General features: G+C 45.7%; 1 protein-coding gene across 9 annotated transcripts in view; it reads right to left on the reverse strand.

Annotated features, from left to right (window-relative positions):
- The window catches only part of LOC125441413 (DAB2 interacting protein), a 272,204-nt gene that overhangs the window by 112,126 nt on the left and 142,241 nt on the right, over positions 1 to 17,837 (reverse strand). The window contains exon 1 of one of the 9 annotated variants that reach the window (XM_048511944.1): positions 7,258 to 7,675. The exons of the other annotated variants lie outside the window; for them this stretch is intronic. Within the exon in view, the coding sequence (XP_048367901.1) occupies positions 7,258 to 7,310 (53 nt within the window). The 5' untranslated portion in view covers positions 7,311 to 7,675. Of the gene's footprint in view, positions 1 to 7,257; positions 7,676 to 17,837 lie in introns of those variants that run through there. 9 annotated transcript variants of the gene reach the window in all.

Here is a 17,837-nt window from a genome sequence, read left to right on the forward strand (position 1 = left end):
AATTTTGCTGCTCATATTAAAAAGTATACAAGGCACTGATGCTCTACCCACTGGACTCCTGGAATCCGTATTTTATTTATTTAGAGATCAGTATCCTACCTTTTAAACAATTCTCACAATTTTATTTATGTTTGTTTATTTAGGGCAGCAGTTTCCAACCTTTTTTTCACTTGTGTACCTCTTGGAAACCATTTCCCTAAAACTGTACTGCCATATTAGTGAAGAAGAAGAAGAAGAAGAAGAAGAAGAAGAAGAAGAAGAAGAAGAAGAAGAAGAAGAAGAAGAAGAAGAAGAAGAAGAAGAAGAAGAAGAAGAAGAAGAATAGGAGGAGTTGGAGTAGGAGTTTGGATTTATACCCCACCTTTCTCTCCTGTAAGGCTCAAGATGGCTTATAAACTCCTTTCCCTTCCTCTCCCCTCAACAGACACCTTGGGAGGTAGGTGGGGCTGAGAGAGTTCTGAAGAACTATGACTAGCCCAAGGTCACCCAGCAGGAATGTAGAAGTGTGCAAACACATCTGGTTCACCAGATAAGCCTCTGCCACTCAGGTGGAGGAGTGGGGAATCAAATCCGGTTCTCCAGATTAGAATCCACCTGCTCTTAACCACTACACCACGAAGGCTCTCATTATGTAATTTTTTTGTGTATCCCCAAAGTCTCTGATGCATACCGCTAGGGCTACTTGTACCTCAGGCAGGAACCACTGATTCCTGCCTTTCTGTTTAAAAAAAATGTTCAAAACAGTTTTTGGGGATCAAGTCACCTCTGACTCCTGGAAACCTCTGGTTATCAAGGCAAGAGACACTCAGAGGTGGTTTGCCACGAACCTTGGAAGCCCCCCATCCAAATACTTGCCAGAGTTAACCCTGTTTAGAGTCTCAGGTCTGATGAGATCAGGCTGACCTGAGCTAACCAGGTCAGGGCCACAATGGCTTCAAGTGTATTTTTAAAACAACAGCAAGCACAGATACATACACAGAGCAGTCTCTCAAAAACCAGCCAGGTACGAAAAGAACCAGCAACAATCAGCACAGAACGTGAAAAAAACCATACTTTTAAAAAACACCCTCCATGCCAATAAAAGTAGATAATTTTTTAAAAAACACAGCAATTAGCAGAAAGATCAAGTAAAACCAACAGTTAAGATTGAAACAACGTCAACCTTCAGAAACTTTAAAGGATTTCTGGAATTTAAAAAATGTCCTGCCAAGCCTGCATAAGGTCAGAACTGAGGAACCGAACAAACGTCAGGAGACAAGATGTTCTACAGTTTTAAAGTCTCGGCTCAGAAAGGCCGGTCCTGTGTGCCCACTCACCTCAGCTCAGGTAACACAAAGGCCCAAAAAGAAGGGCATCAGAAGCCGATCTCAAAGCACAGTCAGATTCATAACAGCAGATGTGACCTTCCAAAAACCCTGGTCGCATGCCATTGTTTGATAACTCTGCTGGCCTCCAAGATTTCAGCTGGCATTGCCCAGATATTTCCAAGCACATCTTTGTAAACAGGAGGGTTAGAAACTTGCCCCTGCTCAATTTAGAAATGGAAGGAGACTTTTTTTTGGGGGGGGGGACCTGAATTCTAGGGCAGTTATCACCTTCTGTGCTTTTTTCCAGTTTGGGCTGGAATTGTGGGATACACCCAGAGGAACACTGCAGAGGAACAGTGTACATAGGTGTGCAGTGACAGCTAGGGAACTGTGAACAGATGTGTTTTAAAAAAGAAACATACCCAAAGCTATCCTTGCTGCTTCAGCTGCTCATCCATCAGAATCGCAGGACCCTCCCCACAATGCTGCGAATGCATCCCAACAGATGCTCTCCCATTCCACACTTTCCAATGATGTGCAAAGCAGTCACATTTGTCTTTTCAATGAACTTCCTCATGGACAAAAGAGAAGAATGATCATTGCTGTTTCTTTCTCCCTCCAACCATCTAACAGAGGAAGCGGTCCTTAGCTGCATCCCCCTCCTCCCCACCCCGTAGGAGGACTGCTTGCTATCTCCTGCTTGGAGAAAGAACTGTCTGGTGCCAATATGGGTGACTTGGATGGCACTGAAACCACTGCCCAGGCACCAGGACACAAGACTGGCCTGTTTGGCACAAGCTGAGTTTGTGGAGGATTCTGAAGTTCCCAGGAGGTCATTCTAAGCCCGGTCTGCAACCCGTGGCTCTCCAGATGTTCATGGACTACAAATCCCATCAACCCTTGCCAGCATGGCCAATTGTAGTCCATGAACATCTGGAGAGCCGCAGGTTGCAGACCCCTAAGGAGTTCTCTATATAAAAACCACCTAATGCTGGACAACTTTCTCCAGAAGGCAGCTTTGCCTACCATGACTGATCTTCCCCTTCATGATGCGCTTGGAGAAGAGGGGGTTGGGTGTGCTGTAGAATAGAAGGTTCTATGGAACTGCCCTAACAAACCATGCACATGGGCTAAAAAGCAAAGTACATGCAATGGGCAGAAGTCTTTGAATTTGCTCCCTACAGAGAATTAGAAGCAGGGAAGCTGGACTCAGACTGGTGTGACCTGATAAGAGCAACTTGCTCTAGATCAGCGGTTCTCAACCTGTGGGTCACGACCCCTTTGGAGACCAAACAACCCTTTCACAGGGGTCACCTAAGATTCTCTGCATCAGTGTTCTCCATCTGTAAAATGGACAAATGTCAGGGTTGGGGGTCACCACAACATGAGGAACTGTATTAAAGGGTCACGGCATTAGGAAGGTTGAGAACCACTGCCCTAGATAGCTGGATAGCTACATCTGGAAACAGTCAACGTTTCCAAGAGCTTTGCAAAGGCTGGCTCTGTAATACATAGAATGCATTACAGTAGCACATTCTGGAAGTCACCAGGGCCTGGGTAAACTAAGACCAGACTTCTCCAAGAAGGACTATAGTGGCAGTAGTTACTCTTGGCTGCTGCTCTGTCCAGTGCTTAATTTGTAACATGAGAAGCGCCAAGTTTGAAATGATTGTGTGCAATTACTGGGCAGTGAGAGAAAGGCACTCTGCACATGCATACACAGTCTTTTCCTGGTTACTGCTTTTCATCATCCAGGGCTTGGCTCTGGGACTGAAAACAGATGTGCTGCTGCTAAGAGCACAAACCACAGTTGAGCCTTTCTGTGGCTCAGCATTTATGCATAAAATACAGCTTCAGGTGTGTACTTTTTAACATGCAGTTACCAGGTTTTTAAAACCAGCTGATGGCCACGCAGCGAGACTGATTTACAACTGAGTTTCAACTTCCTTTCAGTGGCCAGGTGTGCTCCATCAAAAGAAGTTTCAGCTCCCCCCCCCCAATATTTCTCAGTTTGAGTGGGTTTCACAAGAGACCAGTCACCACAATGAAGGAAAATGAGGCTGGGTGGGCAAGCAAGCAACACAGAAAGGACTGGCTGGGTTACACACTGCCCAACCGTATCATGCTTCCCCATCCAGTTGTAAGATAGTATTGGCCAGTACCCACTTTAGCAAATAGGGTACCTTCTGCCACTTTAGACAGAGGAGCAATGGTGACATTCAGAGCAGAAATAGCCTACCTTGTCAATAATGGGTGTCATGAGCCAGTCTCTGGGCACTGAGGACTCTCACGTAGAGCCCAAAGACACTATGGAACCAGAGCTGGCTCCTCACGAGGAGATGCAGTCAGCAGAGCCAGCTTCAAACCCCTCCTTGCAAACCAAGGCAGAGCCTGATGCCATGCAGCTGAGAGAGCCATCAGGAATATCCAAAGAGCTGAGTAATGAGCAAGCTCAAAGGAGGCAAAGACAGAGGCTACAGCTACAGAGTCAAAGGAGAAGTGCTTGCATTGCTGCTAGGAATGGCAGAAGGCTCTGCAAGATGGAGGCATTTGCATCTGAAGAGGATTGAGCTCTTGCAGAATCCCAGCCTCATTAGCCAGGACTTTCTATATAAACAACTGCCTTGGGCTTGGCTCTGCCTGGGTGCAACAACTGTAGTTCCTGATAAGCTTCACGTGCCTAGTCTCCCTCTGCCCTACAGCTCTCAGCCTGCCTGCCTGATCTCCTGCACGTGCCTTAACTTTGGATTACCTTGACCATACCATTGCTTGCCACCTGCCCTGACTCTGGACTGTTTGACTATGCCTGGCTTCTTGCCTGACTGGACTCTGGTCTGCCTAGCTAGCACATGCCAGCAGCACAGTGGGCCTTAATTGGATAGATTCCTAAAGCACTTGAAAAACATCTGTTTTCAGCCTGACAGGTGTCCTTAAGCTGTCAACTGGAGGAAAAACAGGTCTTCTTGACCCCTACCTCTGGGCACAAATTCACCCTCTCCCCTACCTCCATCCACAGCATCCCTTTGGCTCCTCCTGGCCTAGTTTGGGTATAAATACTTTCAAGTGAGAAGGGGCTATTGCATTTGCTTGCGCAAGAACCAGGTACCAATCCTGGATGTGTGGTTCTCCAGACTTGCTCATGGAGATAACTTTGTATGGTCCTCCCTTACCTCTTGGTGAACCTGTTTCTCCAGTCACTTTCCTGCCAGCATGAGGGGACACAGCTCAAAGTACCTGCTTTGAAGGCAGAAGGTCCCAAATCAATTGTAAAGGGTTAGAGTTGTAGGGAAAGACTTTCCTCTGTCTGAGAGACCCTCGAGGGAGCTGCTGCCAGTCAGAAGAGACAGTACTATCATGGAATAACATCAGCTTCACATACTCATTCTGTTGCTCGCCGTTCATGTTGCTTGTAAATGAAATAAATCTTGAGGATCAGGCCGCTGGGAAGCCAAATTCCCAAATGCTGCCATCCAACAAAACGTCCTACCCATTAATCCTGCAACCCCCCCCCCCACCATGTCGTTTGCCAAACCTACAAGCAAGGAAGAGATGGCTCTTTGATATCTGAGGTCAATAATCTCCTATAGTTAGACAGAGAACAGGTTCTGTAATAGGGCCCTTAAAAAGACTAACGGTGGGGCTGAGTTGTAAAATTTAGGCAGGTGATATTAAAGACTTCAGCTTCCCAATGGAAACACTTTAGAGTTTGGGGCACATTAAACTGTTCAATCTATACATATATATAAATATGTTTCAACAAGAGAATATCTTTTGTGCAGAGGAGCAGAGGATAACTTCCCATGTAAATTTATGGGCCTGTTTCTGCTGGAGCTTCCCCCCTTATTTAATTTCAACTTGTTTTATAGCAGGCAGGTAAATTCTAGCCAGCAGCGCTTTCTAAAGTAATTCTGCTTAAGTGCAAAGCAGTGGGAAGCATCCAGCATTCGAGGCCCAGAAGGGACTCTTGGATAGGAGCTCTCCCCTGGGTTTATCAATGAAACCTTCATGTTCAGGATCCCTGGCTCAAACATTGCAGCCTGCACCGTCTTTCTATCCTACTTTTCCTTCAAGAGAAAGCATACTCAGGGGTCCCTTCCATCACAGCTCTGTCACAACACATACCCCACGGAGCTTGGCTGAACAGGGATTTTAATCCGCACCTCAGCAGTCAAAGCAGTCAAACCAACATACGAGATCTCAGAATCAGTTTCTAACTTCAGCAGAATTCAATAGTAAACCATCTTCTAGACCACAGATGTCAAACTCGCAGCCCTCCAGATGTTATGGACTACAGTTCCCATCATCCCCTGCCAGCATGATGCTGGCAGGGGACGATGGGAAGTGTAGTCCATAACATATGGAGGGCCGCGAGTTTGACACCTATGTTCTAGACTGACCAGATGAAGCTGCCTCATGTTAAGCGTGAGACCATTCAATAAACAGATTCAAGGTTGGTATTGTCTGCTCTGATTGGCGGCACCTCTCCGGGGTTTCAGGCAAAGAAATTTCACATCACCTACTACTTGTTCTTTTTAATTGGAGCTGGCTGGGATTGAACTTAAGATCCTCTGCAATTAAAACAAACACCACTAAACCATCCTCCCCCACTATAACAGATGGCTGATTGACAACGTGCTACAAAGAAAGGCACAGAATAACCTTCTTCCAAAACGGGTCTGTTTTCGATTTGCCTACTGATTCTCTTTATCCCCCCTTGGCCAAGAAAATGGATTTAAAAATATCCTCACCACTTGATTCTGCTGAACTGCAATATCCTCCTTTGCAGAATCTCACAAACAGGACATGGTGATAGCAATTTCCTGTTTGTTTTGGCACTCCAAGGTAAACTGCCTCTATACATGGAGTTCATTTTAGACATCACACAATATTTACTAAATGACCGATCCTTTGTGATCACTCTATGATCAGCCAAGACTGCTGCATTCACAAGTAGTCACTCTGATTCAGAGAATGAATGCTTTCGAGACCTGCTTGTGCATTTCCTAAAATCTTGCGTGCAGAGGCGAAGCGAGAGGAAACTCTTCCTGGGGTGCGTGAGCGCGCTGTGCCCCTGCTGCTGTGGTGCCCGCCATGCCCCAAAACGCCACACTATGCCCCCTCTGTGGCCTGGCCACGCCTCTGCCACGGCTCCGCCCGGGGTGACATGCCCCTCCCCGCCCCGTTGGCGCTACGCCTCTGCTTGTATGTGACCACTACTGGAAACAAGATGCTGGACTCACTGCACGCTTGGTCTGATCCAGTAAGGCTCTTGTTATATCTCCTCCAGATTTCTTTAGCCTTTTGAGATAATATTGTTGGAGGTTACAGCCTCTAGTGTAAGGAAGGCCAGTTAAATTAAATGCACCAACCCGGAGACCCACATGTGCTCTGATGTTCCTGCACACAAGGATCATGCTGCTCACTTGTAGCGGAGATGACAAATCTCTTTGTGAAAAGAAATAGACACCCATTCTCCCTCGACTGAAATGAATGCAGCCACTTTGGCACGCAATCCTATCCCCCATCTGGTCCTGAAATATTACCAGAAAGGAGCAAACAAAAACCATCACAATGAGAGTATCTAGCAAGCAGCTAAACTAAAGTGCCTGAAACCCTTGCCAAAGACAAGGCTGCAACCCTGCACATTTTACTTACTTGGGAATATGTTCCTGAGCTTTCTCGTGAGTCTCTCTACTTGGATGGAAGACCATCAAGGAACTCTAGGGGTGTTAATCAGAGGCAGGCAATGGCAAACCATCTCTGCTCATCTCTTGCCTTGAAAATCCTATGGGGTTGCCATACCTCAGCAGCCACTGAAAACATTTTACTCCAACACAGCCCAGTGGGACTTACTCCCATGTAACCACACAGAAGGCTGCCACAGATTCAATTCTGCACACAACACAGCAACAGAAGAGAGAATTCCCCAAAGGTGACAAGCTTATACAACCTGGCCGACAGCTGCATCTTCCGGCCGGAGGAGTACTGCCCTCTCCAACACATTCCTCGGGCCGTCCTTCCACCACGTCAGAAAAAGAAAGGATCCTCTTGTTCACAGTTTCCTCTGGATTTGTATTCCACCAGCTGATCAGCAGGCAGGAAAGTCAAAGCTAACAGCCAGGATTAATGTCCCCGTGGCTTACCAAGCGGACGCCCCCCCCCTCCAGATTCCATCGTTTGTTATTCCACAATCCACCCTACAAAAATATTCCTCCACCTCCTCATTGTTGACACAATTGGAGAGGGCCGTGATGAAATCTTTCCACGTGTTATCTTCTGGTCAGCCAAGATATTAAAACTTTGCCACATCCTGCACCAATCTCTGTTTCACTCTGGAAAGGGGATGACCACGGAGAAGCCTCTCAAACTTGATCTCCTGCCTCAATGATGTTTGTGTCCTCTCTGCTCCACATAACCTCGCCTCCTTCCCCCCTTCCCCCCCCCCCACCACCATGTCTGCAAAGTTTTTTGCTGTAGAACCGGTTTTCAGTTGCAGGGCCTTGCCCTGGAGCACGTGAGGTAATTAAAATAATGACTGTTATTGTTGACATTGTGCCTGTGGTGTGTACCTGGCACTGTATGGAGGAACATAGGGAGTTGTTTGATCCTGACTCAGACCTCTGGCTCATCTAGCCTTGGTGTTTTCCTCATATGGTTCCTCCGTAGCTGCTGCAGCTGCTAATACAGGGTAGTGGCAACACATGTTCCACATGGCAGGTTTCCCAGCATTCCCCACGTTCGAGTATCCTGTGGCAGCCACTCTTCCTCCAACAGGTGGGCTTTTTCATTTAAAAAAGCATTGCCGTTTCATTATAGTGTAATAATGCTATCACCATCCTTCTGCTTTAAAAAGTATGTCACTAGCCCCTTTCATTGTGGAGATACAAGGGGAAAGGCATATCTTCCCAGTGAAAGGGGTGAGAGACTTTATTTTAAAAAATGAAAGATGGGATTCAGAGAACCTGGTGAATAGGTTGTTATCACATCATAACACTTTAATAATATGTTAATTGGTGATTTTGTCAAAAACCCTCCAGCGACTGGGAAATGACCACCGTGTGAAAATGGTGTGAAAGACAATGGCACCAGGAAGATGTAGACCTTCTTGTCCACCCCAGTTTTGCTGTGATCTTTCTCAAAACTCAAGAGCAAAACAGGCTTGGTAAAACTCACAGGAAGACGTAGTGGTGGTGAAGGGGGTCGGGGGCAGAAAGTGCACAGAAGCACCACAATGCTCCGAGGAAGCTGAGGTGAAACCCTGCTACCCAACACCACTCATGCTGGTGTGAACAAGTCAGGAGAAAGTGACCTCCGTGCTCTGCTCTGACTGGTAGCAGGTCTCAAGTGGATGAAGGTCTTCCCCACTCCTGAGATGCTTCTGCGGAACGTGGGGCCTCCTGCCCTCACAAGGCAGAGAGCAGAAACACGTGGAGCTGCCTCATCCCAAGCCAGGCCATGGGTCGAATTGGGCCTACTATTGCCTTCTCTGATGGACAGCGGCTCTCCAGGGACTCAGGGAGAGGAAGCGCTTTCCCCACACCTGCTACCCAGAGTATCATATCAGTGGCCTCTGTATTTGCATCCCTGTTAATTTCAAAGAACGGCATGGCATTACGCACCAGTCTCCTTCAATGCCTTCTCTAGCATTGTTTCTTTTCCTTTGGCAATGATTCCAATCTCACTTTTTCACTTTCTCCTTATCCCCGTGAAGCGTCCCACTGGCACACGTCTCACAGGTAAGAATTATTCCACAGACACATTTTGCAGTCTGTACAGCCAGCCCTTTCAGGCATTCAGGATATGCACAGAGATATATTACCATATTACACCTCTGTCATACTGCACAGTACATTTTGTTTCCCTGATTTGGGATTCTTAAGCATCGTATCAATTTTAGAGTTCGTTATTTTGCACGGGCAAGGGGAGCGAGGATGCAGGCAGCTGACAAGCGGTGGGAAGGAAGGAAAGGTTCAGCTTATCTACACATTAAAAAAACCCACATTGGAATGTATTTTCCTGTTAACACTGAGCCCCACAGAAACTCTCAACACTTTTGCCTGATTGCTGGGCGTGAATCTCTCTCTGTGGGCACGCGAAGAAACTTCCTGGGAGCTTTCGTGGCACACAAACACAGCTAGATGTTTGGGCGGGGGCTGTTGATAAGATGGCACCTCAGATTAGCAGTTTAAATGCTGCCAGAAACTGAAAAGGGCCAGAGAGCAACACAAACACTCTCTCTTATCAGGCAATCGTTATTTGCAATGCCTTTACACAAATCTACGGCGCAGCTGCAGTTGGACATGAATACCTCACTTTGCTCCAGTTCCAAATAAGGATGTCTGAAAGAGCCAAAAAGGTATGGGAAAGATCTTTCGAATGATCCAGATGAAGGGCCTTCTCGAGGGGGCAACGGCACTGGTAGGATTCAAATAATTTAACAACTGGTTCCAGTGGTGGGAATTCAAATAATTTAACAACTTACAAGCACCATTTTAACAACCGGTTCTGCCGAAGTGGTGCGAACCGGCTGAATCCCACCACTGGGCAGTGGCAAAAGAGACTGGAGCTTCTATGTTTAAAAAAGAGGTGGCATCGAAGGAACATGATAGATGGTTACAATATTATGAATTGGGTAGGAAGAGTTGCTAGAGAGACCCTTGCTTTGCAAATACCAGAACTTGGGGGCATCCAATTAAGTGGACAGACCATAGATTCAAGGCAAACAAACTAAAGTTATTTTTATAACAAAAAACATCATTAACTTATGGAACTCACTGTCACAATGAGAACTAGTAGCATACTTGGCTTTAAAAGAGGATATACATATGGAGGATAGATCTATATGTGGCTATTCGAACTGATTGATAAATGGAGTCTCTTTATTCAGAGGCAGTGGAACTTTCAATACTAGTTGAGGGGCAGGGTGGGGGGTGGGGAGGAAATTAACAGCAGGCCGCTTCTGGGTTTCCTGGAGGCATCTGGCTGTCAGGATGCTAGACTAGATGGTCTTGATCTGACCCAGCAGGGTTACTCATATGTTAAGGGCAAATCAGGGGAAAATACAGATGCTGTAGGCAGGAATAGGAGGCACATTAATGCAGGCTTATGAAAAATTAATTGTTTCAAACCAGCAATTGCTGCCAAAGTGAAGTGCAGCATGGAACGCGCACAGCACAATCCAGTTCTGCAAGGCAATTTTGAAGAAGGGGGGGGGGGAATTAATATATTCAATTGCACTCGTAATCTAAGAATTTAGGAAACTTCACTGGGTCACCCTGTCCAACGTTCTGTTTCCAACAGCGGCAAGCAACACCCCCTGGGAAGCCCACACGCAATGCATGACAGTGTGGTACCTTCTTGTTGCCTGTTCTCTAGCAGAGGTATCCTGCCTTTGGATATGGAGGTTCCATTTAGCTATCATGACTAAGAGCCATTGATAACCCTCTCCTCCACAAACTGGCCAAATCCCTTTTAAAGCTAGAAGACTGTGAGGTCGTATTTGAGAGGGGGCAGTAGCCAATCACACAAGTTAATTCTGGATTTCCAAATAAGCAGCATCTGTGGCCCGTAACTCACAGGCTGTGAGCAACAGGTGTTGTGACAAAAGTCAAGCCTGGTCAGTAGGGAGTCACCCGTCCTTCCTGTAGGTGCAGCAGGACTCCTTTGTTCAAGCCACCATGTCTCAACCTTCAAGGTCTGGGCATGGTTATCAAAAGGGCTGCTTAGTATTTGTTGAAAACAACTGGGATGAAGGCCAGCAGCTGGGGCTTCCAAAAAGCCAAAGCACTTGGAGATCAGCAGGCTGCTTGAAAGGGGTCCCCCCCCCCCCAATCCCCAAGTAGCCCAGCCTCGGGGATCTTGCCAGACAATTTCAATATGCCAAGGACAAAGAGCCTGATTTACATGTGAACAGAAAACAAGTCAAGGGGGACCCTTGCTCCTCCCCCATCTCCACCTTGCAAAAGAAAAGGAACCCCAGCAGCCTCCATCCCATAACCACTACTTTGCAAACCCCACATTTCACACTCCCTGCCATCAATCCACTTTACGGATCTTTACGGTTGCAAACTTATTTATTTATAATTTTGCTTCTCTTCACAGCTCATTACACAATGCATGTTATCAATTATGCATTACAAATTCTACCAACCTATGCCCATAAATAACCCATTATTCCATTATGTATAACTTCCACTCCCCTCCCCACCCCTTAGCTAGTAATTTGTTACTAACCAGATTGGATCAGATTCTCTTTTCTCCCAAAATGATAATATTTCCATAGGAAAATCATGAAGGAAATAATTACTCCAGTATAATACAAAAGGGCAACGTTCTCAGTTTAATGATCTTCCCTGACCCTTTCCCTGTCTTCTCTGAACTGAACCAAATGAATCATACACAAACTCCTACCCCAACACAGTGTAAACCAATTTTCAAGCCAAATATTAGACCTATTTTTCTATTTAAAAGTTCTCCCAATTCTTGGCATTATTATTAAAAGTACTGACCGTTTCCTGATGCTTTTTATCATTCCCATAGCCAGTGGTGGGATTCATCCGGTTCACACCACTTTGGCAGAACCGGGTGTTAAAATGGTGCTTGTAAACAACCAGTTGTTAAATTATTTGAATCCCACCACTGCCCATAGCCTAGAAACTTACTAGAAAGATTGCTAAGACCTACTCGTTTGATAATGTAAAAAACAGGAGACTTTTTTTTCTCTTTCAGAGATGGAAAATACACCGAATTTTGGAAAGGAAATAGTATCAACCCCGAAGCGTAGCAGAGGTTGCTATTCCCCACCATTCAGAAATTCATATGCCGCCTCAAAACACAGAGGTTCCATTTTCTGCTCTCAAACATTATGGTTATTGGTAGAAAATCTGTGAAGATCCATGACCTTCTCCGTGAACAGTAGCAACAGAAGAAATTTCACCCAATGTTAACAACTTGCCTATCAAACTGACACAATCCACCAGATGGGCATAACACAGGTTATAGAATTTCACTTTTCTCAGCATGTATTTGGAGTTTTTATAGAGCTGAACACACAGAGTGTAGCCAACCTATGAAAGATCCTGCTGGATTAGATGGCTCCAGCATCCCATTTCCTGCAGTGGTCAGCCAGATACCCAATAGGGAATAAGGATACCACTGCATTCCCACCCTCCCCCCTGAAAAAAAACAATAATACTGGTATTCAAATGTTAACACTGCCTCTGAAACATGGAACCTCCAGTAAGCTGCAATCGCTAATGGCTGTGGACAGACCCATCTCCACAGAATATCTCTCCCCTTCCTGCTTTTAAAGCCATCTAAGCTAAAAGCCATCAGTACACCCCATGGCAGGGAGTTGCACAAGTTAATTATGTGATGGATGAAACAGTCCTGAAGCTACCATCCTCCGATTTCATTGGGTGCCTTTTAGTACTTTGGAGAAAGGAGGAAGAAACCCTCTTCTTTATCCACTTTCTCTACACCTTGCATAATGTTACAAATCTCTATCACATTGCCTCTATAATTTAACTTTTTCCCCCCAAACTGAAAAGCCTTCCAAGGGAAAGCACGGAGGGTTTGTTTGTTTTTTACCATAGAGATGCAACAGATAGAGAGACACCATGCTGACCTTACAAAGAAACATGGCCAATTGAGGTTTTCCATTTCTACCAAAAGGGTAGAACAGCTTGTCCAACAGCTTCCTACTCTATGGTAGTCTGGTCCTCAGGATGTTCAAAGGTGTGTGGTACTTGCAGTCCACTGGAGCCTGATGGCCAGGTGGCCTCTCTCTCCTCTGCCCTGCTCTTTCCTCCTGATTTCCACCCCTTCCCTTACCACCCCTCACATTTTCCCAATAGACTGGAGTGGTTTATTGATGTTGTTGTTCGGCCAATTACAGGCTATACAGAATTAACGGACAATTATGAAGCAATTTCTTTATTGGAAAAACAGACGTGTTGCAAGGGGGCAGCTTTTCAAAACAAAAGCAATTAGTTTGGTTCACATTTTAATCTTTAGAAAATTAGAGAAGGGCTGGTTCTTTTGTCTGCTAAGAGACTAGTTCAAATGTGTGTGCAGACACACACACACACACACACACACACACACACACACACACTGTACTTACTGGTAGTATTACAGAGAAATGCTGCTCAAGATGGCAAATGGGTGAAGTTCACACTCCTGTGACAAATTTGTGTAACACTCTCTGCACACAGTAAACTAGCCTGCAACACAGACTGCAATCTTTTGAATCGTCCAAAATCTAGGCTCGATATTAAACAAAGGGAGAAAGGCTGTTTACTTTCATAGGTATTTGATCAACCGCTAGCTTTTGTATTTTCAATGTGATTCTTCCATTTTCTGCTTCTCAGTCCTAAACACATGCCTCCCAACACCCTAACACCAGATCTGCATGCATGTCAGCGTTCTATACAGATGTTAGCAAGACGAGACCTTAAAACCATGACCTGAGAGAGACATGTTGCACCCCCTGCCACTTTTTAACATCCAGTCTGATGAAGCGCTCTGGAGAACTCAAAAGCTTGCACATTGTTTTGACCCATTTTGGTTTCCCTTAACAGGAGATATTATGCGGTATTTGTTTTGAACCATGTGTGCCTGGATGTCACAGAGGATGCCAGTATCAGGGTGAGTAGGGACACGTTGGGTTCTGCACTCTGAGTAGGCCTCCTTGGCCAGACGGAGAAGGGTCCTCATCAGTCAGGAAGTCTCCCATGCAGTCAGAGACCTTCCAGGGTGCTCCATGCCCAGCATGGCAGAGTGCTGCCTCTCACACACCCGCCTAGCAAAAGCCCTAGCAAGAACAACCCCTCGTCAACCATCAGACCCCCTCCTACTTAATTCCTCTCTCTTTGATTCTCAGTGCTTCACAAAAGCATCTCGAACTTTGTTTTTCCTTTAAAAGCCAACTCAATACCTCCAGGGGAACTTTTATTGAAACATATAACAGATTCAGGTCACTGGTTTACAGCCAGCCCCTTTGGACGGCGACAGAAATGCCCTGGCGTTTGATCACTGCTCAGTCGCCTGTGCAAATTTAATTGGTCTCTGTCTTGGTTTTGTCTTAGAGGAAGGGTTTCCGCAAGCCTCCTCTTCGCTTCCCCCATCATATTCAAAACCTTTTTATCGATGGTCTAGAGAGACAAAGCAGGCCCTGAGTTCTTTGTCACTGCACAAGCTAGCATTTGTAGATCCACGCTTGCCACCCCCTTAGTAGAAAGACCAGACAACTACATCTCTGATACAAGTTGCTGAATGAAAGACAAAAAACATCTATGGAGGGAAAGTCATTCTTGAGTCTGATTTTGCCTTAAAAAAGACAACTGAATGCATATTTTCCTAATTAAAAGAAAGGAAAAGGGAATGCAGTTACAGGCCCCAGCAGGGTACCATGGAAGTCTGTTATGGCAAACAGCAGAAGCAGGGCGTGTGATACCTTAAAGACGAACAGATATCTGGCAGACGTTTCTGTGGGCTAGAGGCCACTATCTGAGGCCACATGCACCAGGAGTTATTCTACGCATTTTCTGCCAAGTGCAGAAGCAGCTGGTGCAATGTCCCTCTCCCCAATCTGCAGTATAAGCGTAATTACTTTAACCAGAAGAAAGGATAGCAGGAAGGAAAATAACAAAGAAAGACAGGCAGAAAGAAACTCCAGCCTTGGATTTGGATGCAGCGGATGATACCTGCTGCCCTGGCCTCGACATTCTGCCACCATGCCCAGAGGTTTACCCTCCCCCCCCTTTCTGAAAGGAGAGCCAAGCCAGAGGCATCTGCCAAGAGACCTCTCCCAAAGAGCAGCGAACCCTTGCACATCACGAAGGCAAAAGGCAGAGAGAACTCTTTCCAATGCTCAGCTTTAGGGAGTTGCTTTAAGGATGCTGCAGGCCAGGTGTACCCATCACCAAGAACAGCTGCACCTCAGTTTCTGCTGCTGCAATCTATATTTAGCACCCAGCAGAGTGTACCAGGTTCTGGCACTTTCTTCTTCAAAAAGGCAAAATGGTTGAGCTTCCCGTTACTTCAGATAACAGCAAAGGACTTGTTCTTGGTGTGGAACATAGAGGGAAGGAGACGGAGACTGGAGATGTAAGCCCAGGGTGTAGAAGCATTAGATCACTTGGTGGGTCCCCAGTATGGGTCCGATGGAGTGGAGGATCACCTGACTGAGTGCAGGATTGAGTGCAGGATTACCTGGATCGTGATTGGGGATTAGGATCATAGAAGCTAGAACTGAGAAAGGCAAGTCATAACTGGAAATATGGGTTCAACGTTCTCGTAAGCTGTGACCCACACAGCTTCAAGGGCCCAGGGAAAACTAACCTGGAAGGGCTTATATATGGCTCTTAGTATAAAACATGTCCAGGTTGGAAAGAAGCTACAGGAAGAAGTAAAACTCTTGTGGGGACCCTCTATCTTCATCAGCCCCCCTGTAGCAGTGCTAAGCTAGAGTACCACAGTGGCTGTGATCAGGGAGGCCTCAGGGCCAAATCTTGCTTTTGCCACATATTCACTTTTGAATCTCTGCCTCTCCCCCTCCGAAATATGGGTAAGATCATTGGTCTGTTTTTCAAGACTGTTGCAGAAATTACAAGAAGGTTATGAATGTGATGTGTTCTATACCCTGCAAGTGTTAAAAAAGCTAAATATTATCATTATAAAGCTCTGATCTATTAAAGGGGACTGCCAAGCTGAATTTTGGCAGATCAACTATTCCTTATCTATCTGAGATTCATGCCCCAAGGTACTGGAGAGAACCTGGCCTTGGAATGCTCCTTGAGCAACGTGAGCCAGTTCTAGCCTCTCTGTTTTGGCACATCAGAAGTGCCTCCTGAGGATACGCAGACTGTTCCAGTCCAGTGTTAATTGGCCAACTGACAAAAGAAGCCCCCCTCGGCTTGCCCTGAAGCTGCCCTTCTTTGTCTGGAAATGGAACCATCCATATTAAAAAAAATATGACACTCTCTGTTGTCGTGTGCCTGCCCCACCCTTAGCTTGAGGCTCATGACCCAGTGATATTTCCAGAAGCTCAGTTCCAGAAATTGCTTCTCTTGTTTAACCAGATTCCCTCTCCCCCTTTCAAAACATGCCTTTGGCTCCTGTTGTTTTATAAATCATCCTTCCATGAAAGGAAAAAAAAACCCTAGTGTACTCCCGCTTCATTTTAATGCCAAGAGGATGGGGATTTCCCATGATGGAAATCAAGTGAAAACATACAGGGAACTACCCAGAATCCTGTGAGGGTATCCGAGACCTGAAATGCCCTCTCATGTTGGAATCCCTGTTAGCTTCCTCGTGTTGTTCAAAGAGAAGTCATGCATAAGAAAGGGAGAAGCGATGCTGTTAAAGAGGACGAGGGCTACTGAGCAGAGTGGGAAGAGGAGAGAAAAAGGCCCTCAGAGAGGGACAGTGTAGGCACTGATCAGAGAAGCAGAGACTTGAGATAAAGATTCAAGGAGGAGATGTTCGTTCATCATCATTTCTACAGCTCTGAACAGGCTTCTCTCTGCAAAGAGCTTATAAACTACAATCTGATAGGGCAGAAAAGGAAACAGAGGTTGGGATAAACATCTATGCTAATTTGCATTTGTTTATTGTGTGTGTGTGTGTGTGTGTGTGTGCGTGTGTGCGCGCGTGTGTGTGCTTGGTGCACAAAAAGTGCCATCAAGTCATAACTGACTTCTAAGGAACCCTGGTGAGGTGTTCAAGCAGAGGTGGTTTGCCACTGCCTTCCTCTGCAGAATCTTTGATTTGATTTGACTTTTAATGTTAGGAGGATATTAAGTAAAGGTTTTGCAGGATGCCAATTTAGTGTAGAAATCGCTGTTTTAAATTAATATTTTAGAGTTTATGGGGCTGAGTTCTTAATGTTCTTAGCTATAATGTAGAAATATTCAGCAGTAGTATACTTCAGAATGCCACTTGCTAGAGGTCAACAATACGGGGAGGCCTTAGCTTCTGTGTCCTTCCTTATGAGCTTTCCAGGATGTTGGGAAACAGAAAGCTGGACGAGATTGAATCTTTGGGCTTGTCCAGTAGGATCCTTCTTACATTCTTAAGGGAGATTGATGGTCTTGGCATGGCTGCTTCCTGCATGGTCATTGAACACATTTCACACAAACTGCATCAGCAAAGAAAGCACATACCTATTCTGCTACCATAGCATCAGCTGAATCAAGTTTAACTCAAATGTTCAGAGCGATCCAGGCTGTGATGACTCCTAATATGGAGTCACAAATGGATAGAAATTTGGCTTTTAGCTGTCACGTTTTTGCGCAATTCTGACTTGGACACCGATCCATCAATAGGCCATGTGGTATGGGTGTCTGCTGGGCCATCTGGTCCTTTTTAGCTGGGTCGTTTCAGCTCATTGTTTCTGGGTTCTGTCAAAGCCATGATCTGTCACTTGGACCACTGCCCACTGTCACTTGCAAAATCTTGTAAAAAGTCATTCAATAAAGAGTTATTGAGAACTGTGAACTCCTTCATGGATAGGGCTGGGAAAAACCT

Source organism: Sphaerodactylus townsendi, linkage group LG12 (genome assembly GCF_021028975.2).
Source record: "Sphaerodactylus townsendi isolate TG3544 linkage group LG12, MPM_Stown_v2.3, whole genome shotgun sequence".
NCBI lineage: Eukaryota > Metazoa > Chordata > Lepidosauria > Squamata > Sphaerodactylidae > Sphaerodactylus > Sphaerodactylus townsendi.